Source organism: Anopheles marshallii, chromosome 2 (genome assembly GCF_943734725.1).
Source record: "Anopheles marshallii chromosome 2, idAnoMarsDA_429_01, whole genome shotgun sequence".
In the NCBI taxonomy this organism is placed as follows: Eukaryota; Metazoa; Arthropoda; class Insecta; order Diptera; family Culicidae; genus Anopheles; species Anopheles marshallii.
The window spans coordinates 26376803-26403179 of record NC_071326.1 but is presented as its reverse complement, the minus strand read 5'-3'; the positions used below and the strand labels follow the sequence as shown (position 1 = coordinate 26403179).

The following is a 26377-nucleotide window of genomic DNA, read 5'->3' as shown; positions in this document are numbered from 1 at the left end:
TCTTGATATTCGTTTTTTTGCGTTCCATGATATTTTGTTACTTTTTTCAATTAATTTCCCATTTCGAGTCCTTCCGGCCGGTGATTAAAGACTTATTACGACTTACGTTATTTAAACAAAGTATCGAACTGATTCTACAGGATCGTCTCCGTGGGATAGTAAGATCTTCCAATACATTATTAACCATGGACGACATCTGACCACCGACGGAGACTCTGATTTATGGTAACAACTAATGTAGCAGTACACTCATACTGGAGATAACAGCGATTTAGTTAACTTTTGGCTAAGTAAACGCCCTAATGCATACTAAAAGATTAGTATATTGTTGAAGTAATCAAAACGTACTCAATCAATCATGTGAATGCAAAATTTTGTTAAATGAAGACTTGTAGCCTATTTATATTTTCTATTTGTAGCAATTTCATATAAAAATGAAAAATATCAAGTGATATGTAATTCCAAATTTTTCTTCTGTCATTTAGAGCGTACAATAAATAAGCGTTTTAAAATCAACTAAATACTACAAATAATGTAAATTTAAACTAGTGATGGGTTCGCCGGAGCGCCACCACCGATCCGGTTTGTTCCGATTCTGTAGAATTGGCATCGTCGCACCGATCGGGACCGTTCTCGGAACTTTTTAATAACCGTCATGACCTGTTGGAACCGTTTGGAACCGTCGGAGCGATCCATAACCAAAGACTTCCGGGACCAGTTTATTGATTTTTTTGACAATATTTCACAACGCTTCTTTAAAGTTAAATAGATGATTGTTTTTCTTATGTTAAAATACCACTCTCATACTTAATACCAATAAATCAGCAGAAGCGGACTGGAAGAATAAGATGTTCGAGAAAATGCATTGAAAACAGTTTAGTTTTTATTTCAATAATTTTTATTTTATTACAAGTCACCATTCAAATACTGTCCTATGTCTGAATGATCCTGCTGTTTTACCACAGAAACAATATCCATAAAATAAATATGACTTTTATTACACCACTGATCAGCATTCACCGTCATCATGCTACAGTACAGCAAACTATCCGATAAGTCAATCGAGACATCAAACCCGATCGACCCGACCCGACTACAAAGGGATCAATGGCGCTATCTAATCATAATACGGCTTCAATAGCCCAAAACCCGACGACCATTAACAATTTCACACAACCATTACGGCAACGAGTCCTTGTAATTTAAACGGCGCCCGCAACGCCATCGGCCGACGACATTCGTGGACCACCCGGGCTTGGTTTCTAGTCACGAACCACCATTAAACCAATTTCCCCATTTGCCTTCGAATGTAAATAACGCTAAACAAATCCTGTGCGCGTGTATGAAGCAAAGCGGCGAACAAATCCTGGCGAGCTAGCCGACCTGCCAGCGATGCCGAGTGGTCGACGGTAAGGATGACCCTTTAAGGATGGTGGTATTAAAATTTTATTTTTATCGACAGTCTCTCTCCGGCTCTAATTTGTCCAAACACACCCCTTGGAAAAGGATTGGAAAGCGATCAACTGAATGGTTTCGGCTTCACTCTGGGTGAACGTATCCTTTTGCGCCTTTTCCCTAGATCCTTTTTTTTTTCACTAGCTAGCCCATTTTTGATCGACTTTTCTCCGCCGCGATCCTTGTGATCATAAAAGAACGGAGTTAATAATCTCTCCCTCCGTGTTTTGGGGGAACGGTGGAATGTTTATTTTATATTTTACAGAGAGAAAACATATTAACAATGCGCAATCCTTCCCCGAGCTATACGAAACCATCCCCGCAAAGGACGGCACGATCGCACTAACTTTTATCGCACTACGTGGCGTGGCTGCGGTGCAACCCTATAATTATTATCCGTTTCATGTTTGCTTTACCTGTACCGCTTCCAGCCTTTACAGCTAGCCCTTTTCCCCCTTACTCCGCTACCTATGTTCCGTCTAAGCAGGACACACGGCAAGCTGAAAACTGTGTTTGCCGATCATTATTACAACACCGCGAGCAGTCAGTGGCGTGCCAATCGCCAATCGAACGACATTTTCCCAAATGGACAAAACAAATAATTCTAACCCAATGCATCACGAGCCTCGCGGGATTTGGGGCGGGCCAATGCATCACTAGCCCAAATCGTAAATTTGGCAGCTCGTTAACCACAGCACGAACGCGAATCGCTTCAATTAAGTCTTTGTAAGTTACGCTAGGTTACGCTGACACGCAAATGTGCCGAGGTTTGTTTTTACGAGCTGGGTACACATAACTTAATTTCAATTGTTTCGCCACACGCAAAACGCTAGTGAACAGGTCGTACTATTGCACGAAATTCAATTGGCTTGCAGTTCTTTCGGGCGCGGCAACGGAATGTGCACAATTTGGAACGAACGCATTGAACAGCCGTCCCGTGCGTTCAGTTAACGTTCGTTGCGCTATGCGTATTGCCTACATTCTGGCGCCGACACCGTTTGTCGACATTCGCGTACTGTGGCGGGGCGTTGTCGGTCGTGGCCGACTGGGACGCGTGCGCTGCGTATCGTTTTGTGGGGTTTTCTTTCCAGCTGGATGTGCAAAAACTGTTGATTCAACTAGATATGAATTAAGTCGGAGAAGTAGAATCTCACTTTTCTGAAACTAAGCGATGAGACCACTACTCCACTTATTCCATATCGTGATATTTGGCCACTCGCCGGACCAGTTAGCACTCCCAGCGTCCACGGCGCAGGCAGCGAACGTTGATATCACGCCACCATTCATGGGTATGAAGTAGATCTGACAGCATAGGGAAAGGCTCTGGCGGGAGCAGATGTGGCGGGCCCTCACCTGCTCACCGAGAGCCTTTGGAAAACGTGGTCTGTCTACGATCTAAAATACCCACGATCGTAGCGCGAACGTGTGTGTGTGTGTTTACGGTATTGAAACACTTTTAATCCAGGCGTGGCGCATCTTTTACGCAGTGCACTCACTCACCGTCTTATCGAAAAACGCACAATGTAACCTGTACACTTCACCTTCAAGTCTCGCAACACAGATCGTCAAATTCGAGTTTGAGCACAATTGTTCCAACCTTAATGATAACACTGCCCTCTTAAAAGAAAATCCGGTGCCACATCAGCAACAAGACAATGGTTGCAACGTGACACGGCTAGGAACCGGCCGCAACCCGGTCCGGTCCACACTAAGCGATCCACGGTAATAAGAGCATTTTAAAATGTACACAGCTTTTATAACCGATAAACGAGTGATTTTTTGTTGCTGTTGTGCGTGTCACCTACCTATATCGAACGTCAAGTCGATACAGCTAAACCCCCGGCCATACGTTGTGGCCGGAAGGAAAGAGAGCGAGCGAGACCTTATCAACGGACGTTTCAGGATCGCCTCACCGTATCACAACACGGTGGATTGCAATGGAATCGACCCATTGATCGATAGCGAAATGGCTGCCCTCCATGCGTTACCATGGTGGTAGTGATGGGAACACAGCGAACCCGATACGTTATCAATCGCTTCGGAACCGCGCGTATCTAGCGGTTCACCTCCCGTTACCACCAATACAGCATTGACACGGCAGATAAAAGTGACTCAGTGTCGATGTGAACGTGACATCGATATTTATACACACCGTGTTTGTGCTGTTCCCGATCCGTTCACGCTCGTATCACCTCATCCAACGGCCAAACAGACACCCATTTGCCGGCCGATCCCTTCCAGCTCTATCCTGTGTGAAATCACCGATAAGGAAAATCGCTCAACGTCACCTCTAATCAACCACCAACCGGTAGGGGTTGCATTCCCACCGCGCGCTCTCTATTCCCTGCCTGAGTCAGCTACGGTAATGAAGGTGAAATATGGGGGGGGATTTTTTTGATCTTTTGGGACGACACCCAAGCACCTCGGGCTGGAGCGCAACGGAACGCACACAACGATTCCGTTTCCGAAAACTATCAACGATAAGCAGCACACTTCTTCGTGCGTTTTATGGCGATGGTTTAAGTATGAGGCAACAGCATGAAGCATGCGAATGTTTGGAATTAGTTCATCGTTTTTTTTTTTCAGAATCATCGGACAGTGTTGGAACAGAACTTGCATTGCGAAATGAAACTCAGCACACTTTATCGACCCGGCCGTGCGATTTGATCGCTCCGCTTGATCACAGTTGCGCCATGAGTTGCAGGTTTACATATCGCGCCCCACCAACACAAACTCAACTCTCCCCACACACACACACACACACACACATCCCCCACAAGCATGTGGTGGTATTGTCCTGATATGGGCACACTTTGTGAAGAATTCACCCCGGATTAAATCAGGAAGAGCCGGACTTTATTTGGAGTTGGAGTAGAAAGAAAGAAGAGGGTTTCGTTGGAATATTTTCCGGTTTTTTAGTCGGGTTTACGTGTTGGGCCCATACCAGCTAGGTACCATTGAAGGAACAGTAAAAAGGCACACACATTACAAATCGGTAACAGTCATGGGATTGCGCAACTATCGCACCGGTACACATGTTGGAAGAAATGGCAGGAGAAGTCGTTTTTCTTTTTTTGGGGAGAGCTTATCGGGAATTCTACGAAACATAGGCCGGATGCTTGTGCAACTCCTGGCATAAGATCTGACACGGGGAAATACAAGGGGTGCCACGACAAAGTCACAAAGCTCCAAAAGATAACGCCTTAAAGAGTTGATCAACCTTGCGCAGGTAACGCTCTATCGGGACCATAAATCGGACCCGGTCGGCGGTGTTCCATAAACTCCATAATCTTCACCGCACACTGTGCGCTCTATGTCCGTTCAGCTCAGGTGCAAAGCTGCTCAGTAATCCATGCAGAAGGAACGGCTTAATGCGTGGCTTTGCCTACGGGATACTGTTCGCAAAACATGGCACTAGCAAAAGGGTTCCTAACAAAGCTAAGCATGCATGAGGCCGGGGGACAAAATCCCAAGGTATTATGTTTAGCTAATCGTCATGCAATGTTCGCATAAAGTCATGAAGAATTGTAGGAATATTGGACAAACCAAGTAGTGACGTGCACAATGATTCAGGATGAATGATTGATTTAAATCATTCTAGGGAGTAAGTGAATTGAAATCTCCAAGAAGAGTATTTAAATCCCAAAATCTCCATAAGCAGGACTGACAAGCCGGCTACGGGCAAATAAAGCCAAAGAAAGCCAGAAATGGCAGGCCTAGACCTCTTTAGATTCTTGTGTCGATAAAGAAGAAGAAGAATCTCTTATGTGAATTAACTCCGGATTTAACTGTTCACTGGCTTAACTCACATAAGACTTAACTCATGATTTAAATCGGGAGTTGAAGGACTCCGTGAGGAGTTAACTCCAGAGTTCACTCATGATTTAAATCGTGAGATGAAGGTCGCCATGAATATTTCTATCATGAGTTTAAGATCGCAGCATAACCTCCTCCCCCCCCTTCCTCCCTCTCTTTCTTTCCCTTTTTGAAAGTGTTAGATATCTTAATGAGTGAGTTTAAATCTGTATTCTAACTCTCAGACTCGAATCTAACTCCTTGAAAGGAATTAATATTCCCATCTCTAAAACCAAGTACTTTGCCATCTTTCGAATTTAAATCTTATTTTACATTTTTTTTCTGTTCTTCATGAACTGCATACGGTTATTGAAGATCCGTGAAGTTTTGTTCGTTTGTACACAACTTTTTCTTTATCGACACAACAACCTCAGAAGTTTCCGAGGCCTACCATTTGCGGATAATCAGTCCTGCCGTGCGGTGGATTGGTACGGATGGGATTTTGGATCAATCTTGTCGTGTGAAGAGCGGTACCGGCTACCAAATCAACACCGCCCCGCTCCAATGTAATGTCCACAACAAGGACCAGGCTATCAGCGTAAAGTACTTCTTCAATCACAAAATGGTGATATTTAATGTAATCATTCCAATAAAACATTATCCGCGCTACAATTCAGACATTTCCTGCGTTCTTACCGAAAGAGCATGGACCATTTTTTGGTGATACCTTCACAACCGTCTAGATGGTGCTACGGTACGGGAACAGTACGATACCAACAACAACAGCAAAAAAAAAACCTGGAATTTCTTATCGATGTACCAAATGATTGATACACAGCGCTACCATTTGTTTCCCGCATGCTTGCTGGTGCTGTGAGTTCCGTCCGCTCGTATTGCGCAGCCGGCTTCTTCTCCCGTGGGCCGCAGCTCGCAACCGTACCCTACCGAGCACCCTTCAAACTCCCGGCTAGGCCACAAGGTGCACCTTGAATAAACAACGAACGCAGTGTACCTGAGCGGCATCAGCACTGATAAGATAAACGGTGCTCGATTGCGTTTTTTTTTTTGTTATTCATCTCCATAGCATTCGCCTTCGCTTGGTCGGGTGACAAGAGGGTTTCTAGGGCTTTAGCGGGCACCGAACCATCCGAATAAAGGTGACGCTAGGAGCGAACATTGATCGGTACGGTACGAACGTCTTCCGCCAGCTAGTTAGCGCTAGCAATTTCGGTGTACCGCACTAATTTCGTCCATTGCAACGTTCGTTGCAAGGCTGGAAATCGTTTCACTTGTTTCACTCTCCCGTCCCGTTCAATTTCGTTTGGTACACGTTGCACAATGAGGGTGTTTATGAGAGGATTAATTGTACCCCGATTCGATAAGATAGCTGTTCACAAATCAATGTAAACCCTACCTTGAGCCTTAATCTACTTTCGTACATCAGTGACGACTAAAATAAGCTGCACGGGAAAGATAAAGGTTGGATTACACCTCAGACGTTACACTTGGAATTAATTGTTTTGCTAAAGTTCAATTCCAAGCCTTTGGAATTTCGAGCGACTGTAAAAAAAAACTACCCATAGAACGTTCGATAAGTGTTATAAATTCTAAAAATACATTAACTACACATGTTTACGATCGCTTTGCAGCCTACCTACTCAAACTTCCCAGAAAGTTTGCATCAAATCACAGTGATGGCTTGACCTGTTGAAGGAGTCCTCTAAACTGCTCACGGACAACCGTCGTCGGCATATCCATTATTCCGGCCTTTCTGGTGAGCGCATCACGCATTCGTCCATGACATGACCAGAATAGGACCAGAACGAATTCTTCTGAGCATCTTTCTCTCGAACGCCGCTAAGAGTTTTTGCGTCAGTTTTGGACAAAGTCCATGTTTGAGAGGCGTATGTAAGTACTGGAAGTTTTATGTATATAATTTCTATATAGTTCCAGCTTCGTTCGTGTTTTTAGAGAAGAGAAGTTAACTCAGACCGTACTAAGACCGGTTGGCAATCAACATCCTTGCGTGTATCTCAACATCAATATTATTGTTGGTGCTGACTTTTGACCCAAGAGAGGTGAAATTTGGGACGAATTCAAAAGAGCTCAACCTAGGTCAAGGTCAGCTATCTTCGTCACGTCACTCCAGGGTAAGTTAGGATTTGTTTAGCAGGATCGTTGGTGGTGCCAGCATTAACTTGGTTATTGGCTGATTTGATAAGCACCCGCTACGTAGGAGAGAGCTGTAAAGCAATGAGGGCTATGTCATCAGCGTGTGCCAAGATTTGGTATGTTCGGACACCATCGTTACGCAACTTCACCACTATTATTCGTCATTTCATTTATTTCGCTTCCATTCGTGAGGGAAAAAAAAACATCAATACTTCATCCTACGGCAGAGCGAAAACATTTACAGTAGAACGTAAAACAACGTGTAAGACGGAACATCAATAAGAGTGAGAAGCGGGTTCGATCGTTGTCGCCACACAACTGGAAACCTAACCTTACATTCCACAGCCCAGCAAGTAAGTGAAGATGATCGAACCTAATACGCGCTCGCACTTTCAAGCTGCCACAGCACAGCACTGCCAAATCTGGCAATAATTTACATCCGAATTTCTACTAGCAAAAGTGTACATCTATCCAGCATTCCCAAACAGTATTCTTACATTTGCTCTTTTGACTGAAAGCGGAAAGGCTATAACGCATTACCCCGAACCTTTTCGGTCAGGTTCGAGAAATCCTAAACTGCGACTCTTCTTTAGCTCCTCGCTACGTTCGCCACTGCGACGGAAACGGTTACAGATAGCCTGTACACTACCGGACTTCTTCAGCGGTTCCCCGTCCGGGTCGTCCTCCGGTTCACCCACCCGGTGGCCGGTTCGTCGCGCAGATCCAAGGCTCTGCGCGCTGCCCATCGTTGCCGCCGCCTCACCGCTGATGTCCACCATCAGGCTCTGCCGACAGAGTGCCGAAATGGCGTGCATCTTGCTGAGATCCTTACTGCTACGCCGAAGCTTTACCTTCCGTAGCTTCGAGGCGAGATTCGATAGACCACCGAAACGGCTTCCACTACTGCTGGCGGCAATGGATCCACCGGCACCGCCAGCAACACCGGCCGCACTAGCGGTGCTGATACTGTGTCGTGATACCGATCCTGCTGGACCTTCCCCACCGATGCACGACGACCCTGACTCGTTACGGCGCAATGTAAGGGACGAAACATGATCGGTTGATGAGTGAACCCCGATCACACCCGCACTGGCACTCTTCATGAGCAGAGTTAACTCTCCCTCCACCACACTGGACGACGCAGTGCTGGTTGCGCTGATCTGGCTAATGCGATTGCTCCATACCTCCGACGCGTCCGAACACACAGCACCGGATCTACTGCCGGTTGGAGCACGCAGGAACTCTTCCTTGGCTTTCTTCAGCTTCAATGCACGTTGGCTTAGTGGTACCAGAATGCTGCGGTTCTCTTCCAGCGGTGTCGTTGGAGCAGATCTCGACAGTTCCGTTCTCTGCTGTTCGAGGTTAAGCCGTCGTCTTGCGATCAGCCGTGGGCTGGGCGGTTTGAGTGCTTTGGACGAGATCAATACCTCCGTTGCGCACTCCTCGTTGGGGACGGATCGACACCGCGTATACTTTTCACTGCGCGTAGAACCCTTCTTGATACTGCCCGTGGTCGCTCCGATCGCAATGGGAGACTCGGTACGTTTTTTGTACAGCCGTTCCTTTCGGATCGTGCCCGTCGCGTTTGTTACCGTTTGGCATGACAGCGAGCTCGACACGCTCGATGATAGCTCTTTCGCAGCTGCTTGCTGTTCCCGTGTCCTTTCCAACCGGGATAGAGTGTCGCGCCGCCGTAGACTATCACACGCAAGAAACGTACCAAGCTCGGGAGATGGTTCCTTTTCCACCTGGCCGACAGGTAACTCACGCTGTTCCATCACCGGCTTGCTGGTTCCCTCAATCTTGCTCGCACTGAACGATTTTACCACCCTCGTCCGATCCCGATCATCACCAAACCCACCAGCAATGGTCGTACCGTTTGGGCCTCCGCAGGCCAATTCGCATTGCTTTTCTTCTTCCAGTTGCTTCAAGGACTTGCGCAAGCTACCGGCGCTGGCCGATTTCGATAGCTGTATCGTTTCCTGGTACTTTTCGGTCTGTTTGCGCACACGCCGATCAAGTACTGGCGATCGCCACGCAACTGGAGAACACGAACCGGAACTGTGCGGCGAGGCGCCACTCTTTTCCGTCGTTAGGCGCTGGTTGTACTTCGCGATCATCAACCGTATGTTGGGCGACAGCTCCTTGTTCGGTGCCTTCGATGCGTCCATACGCCGCTGCATGCTTGGCGACTGTGGCAATGGTGGTAAGTTTGTGACGATCTTTTGCTCCTGACTGGGGGACAGTACGACATTCACCACCGTTTCCGGCGCATCATTTCGATCCGATGCACCGGATCCGGACTCTAGCTCCTGGCTGAAAGCGACCGGTTGATTGGCGCTTCCGGAACCCAGCATGGGCGAACCCTCACTTTCGACCGTGGTGAAGATTTTGCGTTTCGTTTTCACCAGCACACTGGTCGGAGCGATTACTGCCGTTTGTTCGGCCACGGTCGGGTGCGTTGCCTCCAGCAGCTCGATGCACGTTTCCTGGGGAGATATAAGCACATCCTCCCCGGTGCCAGCCGGTGCCATACCGATCGATGCATTTTGCGGCTGTGGTCGCTCGACCTGTTCGATTTTTTGTCCCGGTTTTATTTTCAACACGTACACCACATCTTCGGCAGCCTTTTCGACAGTGGCCGTCGCCGTCGCCAGCTTTTCCGTCGAATCCGAGGCGGATTTTTTCGCCCGGCTCGTTTTGCGCTTTGTCTTGCGTGGCACATCCAAGACGTAGTTCTGCGGACTGTCGTCACTGTCGCTCTCCGTTTTGCTGCTTTGCCGTGAACCCATCCGTTTGATACGCGCCTTCCGGCGACTGCCGTTGCTAAGATTTCGCTGCAGCTTTTTACCGGCCGCATCGCGGGGTTCCTTTTCCGGCGAGTCTTTGCACTGGCAACTCGGCACTGCCGCTGTCGCTGTGTATGCAGACGAGTCAGGCGACTGGGAGGTCAGGGGAGCCGGTTCGGATTCCGAACTCACAGGGAAACGATGCAGCGTGGGATTCGGTTGCACCAGTTCCACCGTATTGACACGCACCGCGTTGCACACGAACGTCGGTGTCACGTTGATCGTAGCCATGCTGCGGAACGAATCCTCCGTCCGCTGTATCGATGACGTTGCCTGGGCCCCTACGGCCGGCGTAATACTGATCTGTGGGATGTCCTCGTCCTTGCGCCCGTTAGCATTGGCCGTGGCGTACTTCATGTAGGAATGGAGTGACTTTTTCAGTTCGGCCACTGCACCATTTATGGTTTGCACGTTGCTCAACACCTCGCCGGCGTCCTTGAGGGTGCCGTCGTCGAAGCGATGCAGGTAGCGTAGTATATCGAGCGCAAGATCCTTCATGTAGGCAAAAAATGCAATACTGTTACGCGAACCCGTTTCCACGAACTCGGGCAGTGTTGCGATGAGCGCCCGCAGCACGATCTTCAATCGGCGCACCTCGTCGCGATCTACCGAGTCCTGTTCGCTCAATCGTATCAGCAGCTTGGTGGAGTCTTTCAGGATTGAACTGCTGTTGCTCGAAGGTCTCGACGTGTATCCAGACCTGCGGGACAATGAGGCGAGAGTTTACAAATGTTTGCTCCAGCAACTGCACTCACACTTACTCTTTCGTTTTCTGGTTCACGCCTAGTGTGGCCGATTGTCTCCGGCCTTCGTCTGGCAGTACCGGCAGCAGTGGATCAGCCACCTCGAGTACTTCATCCTCAACCTCCACCAAAACGGCTCCTGGTTCTTCCCGTTCCGCAGACAGCTCCAGCTCGGGATTGGACGACACGCGTCGATTAGAACCACTATCCTTATCGACCTCTTTCAGTTCGTCGGCATCGTTTAGCGACAGACTAGATGGTTGATGCGATATCGACGATGCAGAAGGAACCGGAGCGATACTGTCCATCGATAGTGAACGTGCTAATGCTGGCGATTTTTCTCCTGCAAAAAAGATGTAAAGCTGCTTTTGAAAACCGTTTATCAATGTTGCTACCCACCCCAAACGCTTACGCTTGTTCTCCAGCACAACGCCACGGGTTTCAACTACCACCGGAGCGTAACCCGGATGTAGAAGCGCTATCGTGGACGCTTCCGGACCGATACCCTTCGCCTTTTCCCATTCGAAAAGCTTGCGGGTAAACTTGCGCGAAATTCCTTCGAACCTGATGAACCCCTTGGTGGTCTGCACCACCAGTTCCTTCTTGGGCGTTTCCGAGGTGCTGACGAGCGCCTTCAGCTTGGATAGGCCCTGCTGTTGCTGGTGTCGATCTTTCTCCAGCTCATCGGAGGTTTTTGACTTCTTTACCGCACTGCCGGATGCTTTCGACTGTTGGCGCTTCATCGACGATCCACCCTCGCTGGATCCACCCTGGGATGACTGTGTGGTATATGGTGGGACTTTGTTAGCTGCCTTCATCTGCTTCCATTCAGCTGAAATCAAAACAATATTAGTTTTCACAGTCGACAATGTGCTGTTGCTAATGCTACACACATAGTTTTTTCTGAAAATCTTCCGGCAAATCTTTGGCATCCGGCAGCTGCTTCAATCCTTGGCCTTCCAGTTTGATCTGTCCCGTTTTCCACAGTTGCCAGTCGGTAATCGGTTTCTTCTTCGTATCCATCATCGACTCCTTCGACGAGCCCGGCTGGTGCTGTAATACATCGATAATTAAGGAGTGTGTAAGTATTAAAACTTTCCGGAAGAAAATCGATCATCATTGACCACCTTCGTGCGCCATTCGTTGAGCTTCTTTTTGAAGTCCGGCGTTAGATTGTCCTCGACGATTGGGGGTGGTTGGGATTTAGACGTACAAGCGCCATGACCCCCAGCAGCCTCTTCCTTTAGCAGCTGGTTTACTAGAAGCAATACTTATTGGAATATACCAACCGCTACAATTGTAAATACTCCCGATCTTACGGAGGTTAGCATGTGTGCCCTGCGCGTGTTCGAATACTTACAAGGACTGTTGTTCAGCAGGAGGGCGGCCGGTCGTATCCGCTCCCATTCTTGTTGCTTTGCATCAAACTCGCGCTGCAGCTTCAACTGCAGCTCCTGGTACCGACGTTCGATTTCCTCCCGCTGTCGCTGCAACGAGCGATGTTTCGGCGATGGTCGGCGCTTCGGCGTGTTCTGATCCGACACATCCCCGCTAGAGTAACCCGGTTCGACCAGCTCCGCCACCCGGTCGGCACCAGCAAAAAAGCCAAACTGCTTGCCGGATGGACTGCCGGGAAGGGAACCGTCGGGGTCGAGCGAAAGGCCGGCATAGCTTTTACGCTTCGGTGAATATTTCGGACCGGGCGATGAGGACAGCGATAGGGCCGTGCCGTCTGGATGATCCGACCCGAGCGCCACCTCGACGGAGTCGGGCTGCCGGGTCAAGCTGAGCGGTTTGGGGGGAGATTTCCTTAGCTTACTAATACTGCTACTGCTGTTGGTGTTGGTGCTGGCGCTGCTGGCGGGTGCTAACCCGTGCGATGTGGTGCCACCGACCGGTGATCTTGTCTCTACCGGTACGCCTTCAGGTACGGATTCGATATCAGGTATGTGTTTGCTTTTGCGCGATCCACGGCTCGTCCCGGGTGCTGCCATCGCGGTGGTGGACGCACTCGGTGGAACACCTTTGTCTCCGCTACCGTTGCGATGTATTCGGCTGTCGGTGGCAATGCTCGCTGGTTTCCAATCGCCGTCCTCCCCGCTAGAAAAGGCGGCCTGCGCACCTGGGATGGAACCGCAAGGGGAGTTCGGACCGCTCGGGGCACTGTTGTCACCGGCCGCTACCGAACCGGTCGCGGGAAGCAGCAGGAAGGTCGGCGTCATCGCGGACGATCGATGGCCGGGGGACGTTTGGCTGGAGGAGAACGAGTCGGATCGTTCGCGCTGCATCACCATCTCGCAGGCGTCCATCGATTCGCACGGACTTGCCTCCCGGCTGCAGCCGACACTGTTCGATGGTTTCGCGTCCCGGCGCGACTCGTTCGACTTGAGCGATCCACGGTGATTTTTCACAATACCCTTCACCTTGCTCCAGGCAGATTTGTTCTTGTTCTAAAACCGAAAGCGGTAAGAGAGTTACAGCAGAGCCGACAGATCGGGCGGCGGATGTTCATCCGATCGTACGCACCTTATCCATCTGACGAATCGGTTCGAGGATAGCGTCCCCATCCAGTGACCGGGATCGTCGCGCATCTTCCTCCTGGCTGCTCCGCTCCGTACTCTTCACCGAGTCGCGCTTGCCGTCTGAAAATGGAGCGAAGAGACAGCATGACACCAGCGAGTCTACGCGATCGTCAACCACACCCACACTGCCGACTGTCCCAATGTGTTCCGACACGCTGACGAATGGATTCGTCTAGCAAACAATTATGCAAATTGACGGTGACCAACGCACACGGCGATCGACATCCCGTCGCGAACGCCCGAAAGGGGGGGGAGGATGGGGACTATATTTAGCACACTAGATCTACAACTCTCGGGCCTGCCACCCATAAAAAAGTACAGACTCTCTTTCCCTCTCTCTTTCTCCAGCGTGTCGGATCATCGATGGGAAGATCGATGCGTCGAACGCGTACAGAGGGTTGCGATATTAAAGACCCAGCACTCGACAATGTGGTACACGCGTCGATCCCGGACCTCCTTGTTCCTATCGTACCGCCACCCACCCGTACCGACATCCGGTCCATTCCCTCGGCCAGAATCGCACCATCACCAAATTCCAAGAACTCCGGCAGTCCGACCGATTCGTATCGGCGTCACCCCATCAGCGAGTCCGCGGCACAGGACCATATGTTTTCACTTTCGAAATCATTCGCCATCCACACACCTCTCCCGGTCCCGCTCAATCCTCCCCTCGCCAAATACCACTCCATTCCGGTGCCCCATCCGGATCTTCCTGCCCCAATCCGCAGTGATTAAACTTCGCAGAGGAAGCCGAGGTTCGTCCCTGGTCGGCGGCGTCGTGCGAACGCGTTTCATGCGTTCGGATTCCCAACTTTACGACTTGTTTACTTTGCGCTTAAACTGTTTATACGCGTTCGTGTGTCTGTGTGCTTTTTTTAGTGCGATTAAATGATCGTTTTCGTCGCGGTACGGTTTTGCAACATGATTCTTTTCCCTCTTGTTTTTTTTTTCTTGGTATGTAATCTACCATCTGCAACCCCACTTTTCTCGCAACCGTGAAAGGCGAGTTTGAAATGCTCGGAACAGTTGAGGAAAACTATCCGTTCGTGTTTAAAACTTTCTCGAGCGAGCGTCACACTTAGTGTACTTGCTGCCGAAGCTATATCGTCAAGAACATCGGCACAATTTCTCACGGGGAAAAGCGTAAAATCTCACAATCGCCCGTTGGATTCCACACATTTCCGTAGCCGGATTTAATCCACTGGCGAGGTGATCTTTTTCTTTGAACTTTTCAGAACTCACACTTCCCACTCGCTTGCGTTTCCGTGTTCGTAGCAAATCGTCATATTTATTTTCACTCCCTCACGGAAGCACATTTACGATGTACGCAAACTCTCGGTACACATCCGCACGTTCTTTGAAGTGAAGCAATCCCACCGCATGTGGCAATGTTCGATCGAGTTTGGCGTTCGATTTTGAACGGGGATGATCCAGAAAAGATTCCTTCCATTTCGTCAGAGTGTGCCTTAGCATCGGGCAATCGCCATGGCGCAATCGACCAAACCCTCAACCGACCACGTGACTGCCCCCGGGTGTCGGAATAAGGGCAGCTCGCTTGTGCAAAACGGCGATTTAGCGTGCGTAAGCAACACACCCACCCCCTAGAACAAAACATTCAACGCTGGCATTGTGCTGTGGTCGCAGGTCACGGTGATTGGGCCGCGAGGTGCGTTCTGCTTCAGCGCAAGAAGCTGGTGCCTTCATCCCCACCACGAACTGGCGGACCACGCACAAACGGAACACCAGCGTCAACGCATCCTTGGACTTTCCGATCGGTTTTTATTTTTTTGCTAGCCGTTGCTTTTAATTTACACCGTTCCTAGGGCAACGCAGGGGTTACTATTTTTACGTGACATCTAGAGCAACGCGGTACGCATCATGACGCAGATGAACTTTGACACGCTAGACATGGTGGGCGCACAACAAAACAGTAGCGCGCTACCGTGCAGCGCACCTTGTGCCTCCCCCTCGCGGAAGGGCCTTCCGCCGTTCATAATACGCATTAAGCGAACATCGATCAAAAGCGTCGGGCGGCCTTTCAGCGAGCGATTAATGCGCTTTATTTATTGATCGAATGCATTCCTACTAATTTTTCCCGAGACTGCCGCGACCTCACCGCAAATGGATGCCATCTCATGCAGGCGAGAAATTTAAACAACCACTCGCACTCGCGCCAAGCCGCTGGATGGACGGAACAATTAAATCAATTACTTCTCCGCCCGATTTTGCTGTCAGCCATCACACAGCAAGCATTTTGTCTAGCAACCTACCCTTACGGGTGGCTGAATCAAGACAAAATTTGGGAAATTGGGCAACGTTGCTCGTACTGTTACGGTGCAATTTTCGAAAGATTAGCCACATGTCGAAACTAAAAACGCCGCACGTGTTTGCATTGACCGATGTCGCAAGCGCGAAACTATCTCTTCACACCATACGTCTTATCGCGGTGCTAGCGTACACAATGAGGTGTGCTACATACACACGGATATTACCCCTTGGAAGCGTTATCAGGTTAGGTAAGGGAAGGGAAAGCATATTTGTTTCTTACACACACACACATTTCGATACCCCGTTCGATACCTGTTGCAATTTCGTAGCTATAAAGATTTGTCACGCATAATTGCAACACGTGTACTGCGTGTGTGGAGGTAGTAGGTGATCAGGTGATGCTAGTCATTCTTCGCAAATATTGTCCAGTAGCCAACACAGTACACTCTCTGTCCGATCATGTGATTGAACCAGTTGTAAATAGACATTCAAACAGAGCTTCATAAACCTACTCGATAACAAGTTCGTAAAATCTTCTGAGCTGGGTCGTCCGGTGCCATTCTCATGACGTGACCAGCCCACCGGAGCCTGGCGAGTCTAATCCGCTTTACGACAGTAAGTTCGTCATACAGCTCGTAGAGATCGTCATTGTAGCGGCTCCTTCCATTGTCTTTCCACCCATACGAGGCCAGAAATCCTTCTGATCTTACTAAGAGGGTTTCGTCCATTGAAGTCTATGGTCTCAGAGCCACATGTGAGTAGAGGAGCTATCTCTCCTCTTCTTGGCGTAACGACCTACTAAGATTATGCGTGTCATTTCTGGCTTACTAGACTTATTAGACTTAGACTAGGGTAGCCGGATAGTCATTGCTTGCTACGGGGGATTGGGTCTAGATGAGATTTTGGTTCAATCTGTTCGTGTGAAGACCTACGCCGCTACCATCATGTCACCGGTCCACCCCAGCGCTGGTGCTATATAAGCTCAATATAGTCCCAGCTTCGTTCATCGCAAAAAGAAAGCTTTAAAAAGATCATCCATTGAAATGTTTCAAACGTTCTCACTGTATTTTTTGTTTGTTCTTCATACACTCATTGTGTCATTTTGCGCCGCAGATACGCCTGTGGTGACAAACGCCGTCCAAAAATTCCACACTCCAAGATCGGTCAAATCAACACTTCAGCAAAAACAAACGCACCATCAGCTCGCAACCATATATCTACGAGCGGCGTGGTTTATATTATGCACACATATATAGAAGGAAGAAAAGAAAAACAAACCACCCCCCACACACACACACACACACACGCAGTTACGAACAAAAAATGGCCTCCGATAGCGGAACTACGCGGTGCGAAAAATAAATAAACATAAACACACCCCACGTCTCGACTAACTGTCTGTGCTGGTGAGTTGGCCACCAATGTCCTCGGGAACGCGGGAAGACATCTTCGCCCGAAAAAAAAAACCGCAATGCGAAGGTTGATATTTCCTTTTTCTTTCCGCTTCTTCATTGTGAGTTTTTCCGTCTGTTCAGCAGGAGTAGAAGAAATTCAAAAAAAAAAAAATTCAACAGCACTTCACCTCCACTAAGCGATTATAGCAGAGAACCCCATGGGAAGATCATGATCATTTGCCGAACAAAACAAAAAAAAAACTCACGATCGCCCACATTCGCCCCAAACACTGGAAGCGGCTTGGTTCTCTATCATTCATACCATGCCAAAATGGTAAACCATCATCAAGTCCTCGCCAAGGACTCGCATGGCGTTAGCACAAGCGAACGAACCTCCACCATGCCTGCACACGCCTGGTGCTACTTCCAAAAAAATAAACCACTGAAAACCACTTGAAAAATCGCACACTCCAAACCCGTGTGCCGTTTTGTTTTTGCCGCGCATGTATGTGTACCGGGGGAACCATGTTTGGGCGTGTTTGCCTGCGCGCCCGCAAACAGCAAAAATCTTTGCTTGTTTTTTTTTGTTTGTTTGCAATTTTCCTCTGCACTGTTGCGATTTTCCTCCCGTGCTTCAAAACTGCTAGCGAAAGCACGATCCTCTGCTGCAGGCCGTTATTTATGGCCCCCCGGGGTGGGGTGAAGGAAGAAAAAAAAGTGTTTCCCGTTCCTGGGCCCCATTCCGCGTTTTGATTTACGAGCTACGGTACTCCGGTTGCGGTTTGCTGAGGTTTTGGATGGACCGAAAGTGGATGCCGGTAGCCGTACGCCACTAGCGCCAATACGCTCCAACGGTCACGTGGAGAAGGATGAGGTGTTTTTTTTTTTGTGGGTTGGAAGAAAAACTGATCATTATCCACGCCATTTTTGCTGGTGCTACTTCGGTGTGGTGGCTGTGTGTTCGTGCTTTCTTCCCTTGCAGGGTTAGGAATCGCACATTTCCACACGTTGCTGAGTCCTACGGTGTGTTTCTGGGCCGGGAAGTGTAAAGTCCATATTGCCAGCAAGACGTAAGACGGCTGTGGGGAGCGCTAAATAAGCAAATCTGGAATATTTGACCAGCAATTGCGTAATGGAATTTGCTCATACACCCGAAATCAACTATCGTTGAGTGTGATTTTTCAAACCAAAACTGGCCAAAACCATTGCGCGCTCCATTATACGAGACGTTAAATTTTACCTTGACCTTTCTTTTTCAGTCAATCCATTCGAGATCATATGTTAAGTATGACGACTTCTTTCGACACTTTGTTATTGAGTGGAAATGGGAAAGGATTCGCATGCTCCAAGAATTCTCTTTATAGACTTCTGAGATCGTCTAATGACATTACCACAACAAGTGTCGTTCTTTTTCTCCTACTTGTTTCCTGGACAAACTTAAGAAGTCTAGAGGGTTGCCAAATCTGGCTTTCCTTTGACTTTAATTTTTCCGTAGCTGAATGATCAGTCCTGCTTGTAGGTCCGAATAGAATATTGGACCGGTCCTGTTGTGTCGAAGACCAATGCTGCTACTAGATACACCATACACCGCCTCAACAAGCTTCTTTGTTGTTTAGTAAAAGATCCTATCTCAAACGCCATTGTGTTATTGTCATTTTTCAATGTGTTCCATGTTCATTTGTGGAGCCTAGGGGGGTTGGGAACGAATGCTTAATCCAAATGGCATGAAACTCAATCAATCTAGAAATAACCCGAACTGGGAAAGGGGGGGTCGCTCGTATGAACAGAGGATTCATGGGAAGCCCAAATATAGTGGCAAGAATGGCTTTGATTGGATGACGACGGTGCTCGACCATAAATGTTTTCGAGGTCTCCTTCTTCTTCTTTATCGGCACAACAACCTCAAGAGATCTTGATCTGCCATTTCTGGCTTTCTGTGACTTTATTTACCCGTAGTGGGATAGTCACGGTGCTGCGTACGAAGGAATGGTCCGGGTGAGATTTTGGACCGAACCTATCGTGCAGAGAACGGCGACGCTACCTTAATGCCACCGGGCCACCCTAATCCAGGACTCCAAACCGCGAAGCAGATGTAGCATCGCAAAAATAAGTAGACTAGCGAATGAGATAAGTGGTGATCACGTTCGCGATTATTTATCTACTCCATCTTAGTATAAAATAAAACGTCAACCATATTAAGATCGTCTAATCTTTCAAAATATTTAGCAAGAAAATCCACTAAATCGTTACTAAAAGACTTCTTGCAATGCGGTACATCTTCAATAATTTAATGATTTCCAACGCCTCCAAGAGGTTTTCATCAGCTATCACCGACCGGCATAGGTTCGAAACCGGAAAAGTACTTTTCATCGGAACCGCCCTAAGCCGCACACACGATGCGATCGTACAAGAACCACCCGGCGCTGCGAGCAGTCGGAGAAATTCAAACGAGGACAAAAGCATCATAAACAATGGCGGGCAGTAGGAAATGTGTTCTTATTTCTGTGGGGCGATCCTCACTAAGATCACATAATTCCCGCGATGCCGATCGCGCTTTTAATCTACTAATCGGCGAAAACGGTACAACATACTCCAGGGCTCACTAATTGGTAGCAGTTTCCATGGGGAGAGAAATTGGCAGCGTAACCCCATTGTTCGATCGCCCATGTGCCACGGTGCCAAACGCTCCAAAGACAACGAGTTCCGGGTGGTTATGATGTGACCTGGCTTTTCCTCCTTGATAAACAATCCCCGAGGAATCGGAAAATCTCGAACTCCCTACGCAAGATACATGCGTACGGACGCTCCGGAGAACACACGGGGAAGGAACGCGCTGGCATGGAAGTGTGAGCTGATGTAAACCAGAACACCAACCGGGCCACTTCGCTGGATCGCACAACGCGATCATTTGTGGGATTATTTTAAGCTTGTTTATTGTTTCCACTTCGATTCGGGAAGCGTAAGAACAATTCCGACCCGGCTGAAGATCATCCGAACCAGGTGAATTATAAAACCACGACTTCGCCCTCGCCTGCCAGGATATCCATCACCCCGTACCCGTACGGTTTTGTGCCGCTTCTTCTAGCCGACGGTTTGACCTACATTCGCATTAATGATGCTCGCTTGTCGGGTGGTGTCAATTGAAAGTAAAATCACCTGTTTTGCTTCCCACACCGTCTGCCACCGGCCGCCAACGAACGGCGCAGCAGTGCTTATCTGCATAAAGTCGATCCCCTTCCATCGCTGGTGCAACGAACGCACCAGAAGGTGGCGGGAGGAGGAGCGGGGAGGGGGGTCCGAAATGTACGTGTCGCGGGAAAAGTCGCGGAAAAACGGAATATCTCTCCGGGCATCATCACCTCCCCCCACCCTCCCCCTTCTCCTTCGCACCGGCCACCCCACTTACGAGTGTGTGTAATGAGTGAGCGTAGCGTGTTCTGGGTCGTCTTGCTTGCCCACCCGAACTCGATACCGCCCCAAAACGCAAAGTGGCGGAACCCCACCGGCGGCCGAAGCGAAATGGGCGGGTAGGTTTAAAAATAGCGCGATTATGTCATAGCATATCTTCATGCGCACACCCATACGCGACCCCTGCCCCGTAAAGCAACGCCGAAACGTGGCCATCATCGATTGCAAAGGTAGAGTTCTTAGTGCGACCCGGTTCCAAACCAGCAAACCGGAGGTGCAACAAGATTCCTGCCGTGGCGTTCGCCCTCTTTCGAACCTTCTCTCCCTAGCGCGCTAGCCTTCTCTGGCGTTCCTGTTCATTTGCGTCAGGCAAGAAGCGTACCCGTTTCAACAGTTCGCACATGAACCCGGAACCCTTTTTTGTCGGATCGCACGCAATGCACATACCCGCACCGGCTCGCACCCATACGCGCGCTCGTGGCCCAACACCCAACGCACCCGTCATCCGGTGGGGCGGATTTCTAGCGTTCTTGCCCCCAACCTCCCCCTTCCCCCTCTTCTCCTTGTTCGTCAGGGATTATTTTTAAACCCATTCCAACAAGCGCCACCCTGCCCCACACCCATGTGGAAGCCCCGGTAGCTGCTGGTGTTCGGTCAATGCCGTACGGAGCATGCACGCAGCAGTACGTTGGCTGTGCCGTACAATTGCAGACCGGGAGGTGCTACATCGGGCGGCAATGCACAATTACGTCAGCGAAACGATACGTAGACGCCATTCTGCAGTGCAGCACCGCTTGACAATTATGCTTTTCTTACGCGCCACCAAACATGCCACCCCATGGGAACCCTCTAGCGCGTACTGGCAAGCGACGGACCCTAGTTCCAAATGTACAACATGCTCCCCCCCCCACCGGCCGAGCAGCAACACTCTACAGGTGTTGGGATGGATGTAGTAGAACCGGAGCGACCGGGCGAAAGAGTTTTAAAAATAACCACCCGAAATTCCTGCCACGCTCCATTCGGTATTTCGGTATTTCGGTGCGGTGCGATTGCGGTTTGGCCGTTCGTATGCGCCGAGGTGCGTTGTGGACGAAGGGTTTTTACACCCAAACACTAGAGACGGAAAAAAACACCACAACGCCAGCAGGATACAACAGGTGACGTAGTTCGTGGTGCATCCTGGTGCTCAAGCGGGAATTACGGATTACCTAACGTTGGGCGATTAAACGCCACTCCGCTACGTATAAGTGCCCTCTTGCATCCATCTCAAGCATCTCTGCCGAGTGTTCAGTCCTTGCGCCGATGCCGATACACTTAAGTGCCGCTGGGAAGTGATCGTTGCAATGCGGTCAATAGTGCGGCTACCCAGGAAATGGTTTACAGCATCCACCGTAGTGCTTCAATTGTTGGCCCCACCAATTGCGCACTCAATACATTCCGTGCGCCAGCTTTATGGTCTCATGAATTTCTTTTGACGCAAATCACACCCCAAAGTGTGTCGAGTGTGCGGCCGGATGGTGATGGGGAAAATGGCGGGCAACGGGCAGTGTAACATTAGTAACCATCATCCGTTGAGCGATACTCTAAACAAACCAGTTTGGAGCTTTCCGTACCTTCCGCGTTCCTTTTGCTGGGCCGTTTGGTTTGCAGTACTAAAGCGGATGGTATCTATCTGCTGGAGAAAAATGGATGATGATCTGTTTAAGCAAACCCATTTCAAATGTCAAGACACACTTCAAGTTACTGGGCGAACAGTCAAACTCTGCTCCAACTTACTAATGTTTGCATTTGCATACCAACTTCATTACGACGCACTCGCTTTATGACGAATATATCAAGCGCAAACGATCAACGTACTACGCAGGATATCTTCGGCCGCATGTACACCGTGCGAGATTCAGCATCGAATGATGCAATGCAACATATTTTGACATTTAACCGCTGTCGTAACGAGGTTCTTCGCAGAGTTCCCAGCTCGTTTCCATCAGTTTTCCATATAACGAGTCATGGCATACTGTTCTTCTTCTGCTCGATATCAAATTTCTTACATTGAAGAAGCTGATAGGATCTCTGACCTGATAGACAACCAATCTTTGATGGATTTGTGGCGTCCACTGACAATGGTGACTGATTGGTTCAGGATTGGGAATTGAAAACAAAAATACTGGGGAGATCCAGATCCAAGATCCATCTCCCTTAGAACTTGTGGAGTTGCTGGTCTGAGGGCATTCAAAGGTGAGTATTCTGAGGATATTCAAAGGTGCTAGACTATCAAGTATCAAGTAACCCGTCAACTAATCATATTCCATTCCAAACTACTTGAAGAATGTTGTCTACAGTTTAGAAGTTAATAACCTCTCAGATAACTCAGCTCGCCAATCGCTCAAATAGTTGTGTGTTTTCTACCCGTAAGATGGAGTATCCCCAATGCAATCCAACCTTTCACTAGGATCAAAATCAAAATCCTCCTGTTGGGAGCCGTCTGGAATTCTGATCCTGCTGGCAATAGTGCACAAACGCACGGCAGTGGAAAATCTCGCCATATTTTCACATTTACCTCACGCACACGAGGTATTACGTGCGAAAGTAGGGGCGGTGCGCTAAAAATATGCTCCAGTGGTGTGGCCTTCGGCGAGTGTGCGTCTACGGGAGATTGTTTGCAAAGTTGGTTCCCGTCTAGCACTGACCGTGTACCACGTCCTTCTTCCCACAGCACCAACATGTCCGCAGACAAAAGTAAAGCAAACGGTCTTTGCGGCCCACGGTGTCCAACCATTCTGTTTACGATCGACAGAAAGCCAGAAATGGCAGGCCTAGACCTCTTGAGGTTGTTGTGCCGATAAAGGGAAGGAAGGAAGTGACAAACAACGCAGCCTGGAACTGGTGCGTGATAGCGTACAGAAGAACTAACAAATATTATGGAACTATTATTGCACTTACGTCTGTCCCGGTTGCTTCCAGAGGCGCCAACACCGTCTTCGTTCATGTCGGTCAGATTTTCGGCCGAACTCGCCAGACTGTTTTCACCCGGCGTCCCCGGGGCCGACCCACCGCTAACCACAATCCCGGACGAGGAGCTAAACACCGAATCACCGGAACTGCCGACGCACGGTATTGATGGGACGCGCAGATATCTGGAATGTTGAGACAGAACGTCACACCTCCGGCACCAGCAAACAACACGACCTGTCCCTACCTTGCCACCTCATTGTTGACCGGTATCATCATCGCTTCCGAGCTCTTCAGCTCGTTCGCCGGCAGTGCGCTGGTCTTTTCCCACTTGAACGCCGCCTTCACCTTCGTCCATTTGGACACCTTCGGTTTGAAGTCGGACACGGCACTCTGACGGCGCAGCGGGTAATTACGGCCACCGCTCTCCTTGCGATGCAGCTGGAAGTTGGTGATCTCATCGTTAATCACCGATTTGCTCCGCTCCCTGCAGAAGAAACGGGAAACGGGTGTTCGAATCATTGCGAAAGCGCCACATTACGCGGACAGCTTGGGTAGTACCTTTTCGAACTGCTGCGCTTGCTGCTTGCCGAGTTACCAGCGGCCAGGATCGTTTCCAACAGCGCCAGATTCTGTTCGATCTCGTTGTCCAGCAGATCGTTATCGGACGTATCCTCCGGCAGCCCTCCACTGTTGACAATAAACGCTTCGGGATCTTTCGCCATCTAGTGCAGGGAAGGTAAAGCAATCTCAAGATACGTTCATCTCTCCAGCAGCCCACCAACGGTGTCCATCCTTACATACCGAAATTTGCATCAACTTCAGCTTACGCAGCGTTTCCACGTTCTTCAGCTGCCAGTGCATCCGCATGTTTTGCTCCTGCAGCGTAAGAAACTGACCGATCAGCTCATGCAGTCGATCGAGCTGATCGATCGCATCCTTCGTGGACAGTGCGGCTGCCACCGATGGTCCGGCCCGGTTCAGCAACATCAGGAACTCGTTGACCGACTCGAACCCCGGCTCGTTGCGTCCCATCACGTCCGAGGCACCGGCAACACCCGGTACACCCTCCTTCGCGTTACCACTTCCGGGTTGTGCATGCCCCGGACCGGGTGGTTTCCTGGGTGGTGCACCACCAGCACCAACATCCTGTGCTGGGTCACTTTCGCACAGCAACCGGAGGAACTGTGCTTCGCGCTCCCGGTACGTAAACAGACGCTTGAATGGATCCGTTTCCGCGTAGCTGCCGGTGCAAGCGGATGTGTCACATGCGGACGCACCGTGTGACAACACATCGGCCGTGGCAGACGGTGTCGTTGGATCCGGCGGCGGCGTTGGGAGCGTTTCCCGTCTCGCCGAATGCAGCGGATGATGCTCACCGGAACGTTTGCGATGTGCTTTCACCTTCTCCTTCTCCTCCTTCCTCTCCATAGGGGTGTGTCGATCTACAAAATCTTTCACGCTGATCTAGCACGTTGCTCGCACACACACAACACACACTCACGCACTTGCGATGTTTCGCTCGATCTAGAGCCTTTGCGGTGTGGACTATCACTGTGGCGTAACAAACAAAACAGACAATAAAACACCTATCAAAATCCCGGATACTGCAACTCTACTCTCTCGCTTTAGAAATTCCTTTCGTTGAAAACTCTCGGCATGAACAGATCGTTGTACAGGGGGGCTCTTCTATTCTATCAAATTACGTGTTATTCTCCCCAACTGGAGATCTCCTCAGGAGACTTCCTTTCAACGCTTCAAATTCTACTAAAATCGGGTTGATGAAGTGGTGTCATGTTGACGTGTTGGAATTCTATTTTTGTGGTTCTGATTAGTGTTGTGCCTAATAAGTCTTTCGAGAAGATGTCATTTGATTGAATCTTAAGTGAGGAGTCATTTAATTCAGGAATCTACACCCAAAAGATTCATGAATTCTCAGAGCAGTGGCGGATTAAGTCCCTGGAGGCCTTCAGGTTTGCACCCCGTTTTTGGAAACTAGGTGAGGGGGGGGATTAGACTGTCTCTAGACAGTTGGCGATTGTTGCAATTGCTACTGCGACTTTGTCAAACTCTGTACATGGGTCGTTACGTCGCGACATTTCGCTTTTTTATTTTTTGGATAGAGTTTGACAAGTCGCAGTCGCAATTGCGACAATCGCTAACTGTGTAGAGAAAGTCTTACAGACAAGGTCCATGGAGATCTACATCTCGAATGATGCAAGGCTCTCTAACGATTCATCCATCCTAGGAAAATCTTAGAAAAAAAATTCGAGATTCAGATTCGTTCAGATTCATGAATCTGAATCAGATTCACCCACCACTGGTAGTGATTGAAGGTGAAGGCTTCATTTGAAGATTTCATCCACAGCGACATCCAGTCTTTTGTCTTCCCCCATACGGTTTGCGACGGAATGTTTACATTCCATGGCCGATAGCGTTTCCCCTGGTGTGAGTCATCCACATTATCCGGTCGCCCATTCAAAGCAGCTGAATTACGAGCGAGCCGCCTGTCGTCGGCTGCAGCTGTTGCGAGCACCGGTAAGGGGCAACCATTCCCCGTCTGCTTAACGTGATCGGTTTTCAAGAGCAGACTGAGCATATTATGAAGCTAGACACAACTAGACAACTACTTCCCAGCATCTCCGTTCGATGCTGATGTGTGTTATTCCTGCACAACTGTCGCGGACAGCCTCGGGGACAGACAATTAATGCGCTTCCGATCGACTGGCCCGGGTAAAGCAACTCTAATTGAACGTTTTTAA

The 26377-nt window shown here is 49.3% G+C and overlaps 1 protein-coding gene across 1 annotated transcript; it reads right to left on the bottom strand.

Annotated features, from left to right (window-relative positions):
• Window positions 1–7958: 7958 nt before the first annotated feature.
• Window positions 7959–25046, bottom strand: LOC128706996 (uncharacterized). Its single transcript, XM_053801941.1, has 11 exons — window positions 24420–25046; window positions 24177–24340; window positions 23863–24102; window positions 23607–23800; window positions 13541–13656; window positions 12375–13464; window positions 12142–12284; window positions 11908–12067; window positions 11427–11846; window positions 11033–11357; window positions 7959–10971 (listed from the first exon to the last, which is right to left on the bottom strand). Exons 1-11 carry the CDS (start codon window positions 25044–25046, stop codon window positions 7959–7961), a joined length of 6492 nt encoding a protein of 2163 aa, XP_053657916.1.
• Window positions 25047–26377: the final 1331 nt, after the last annotated feature.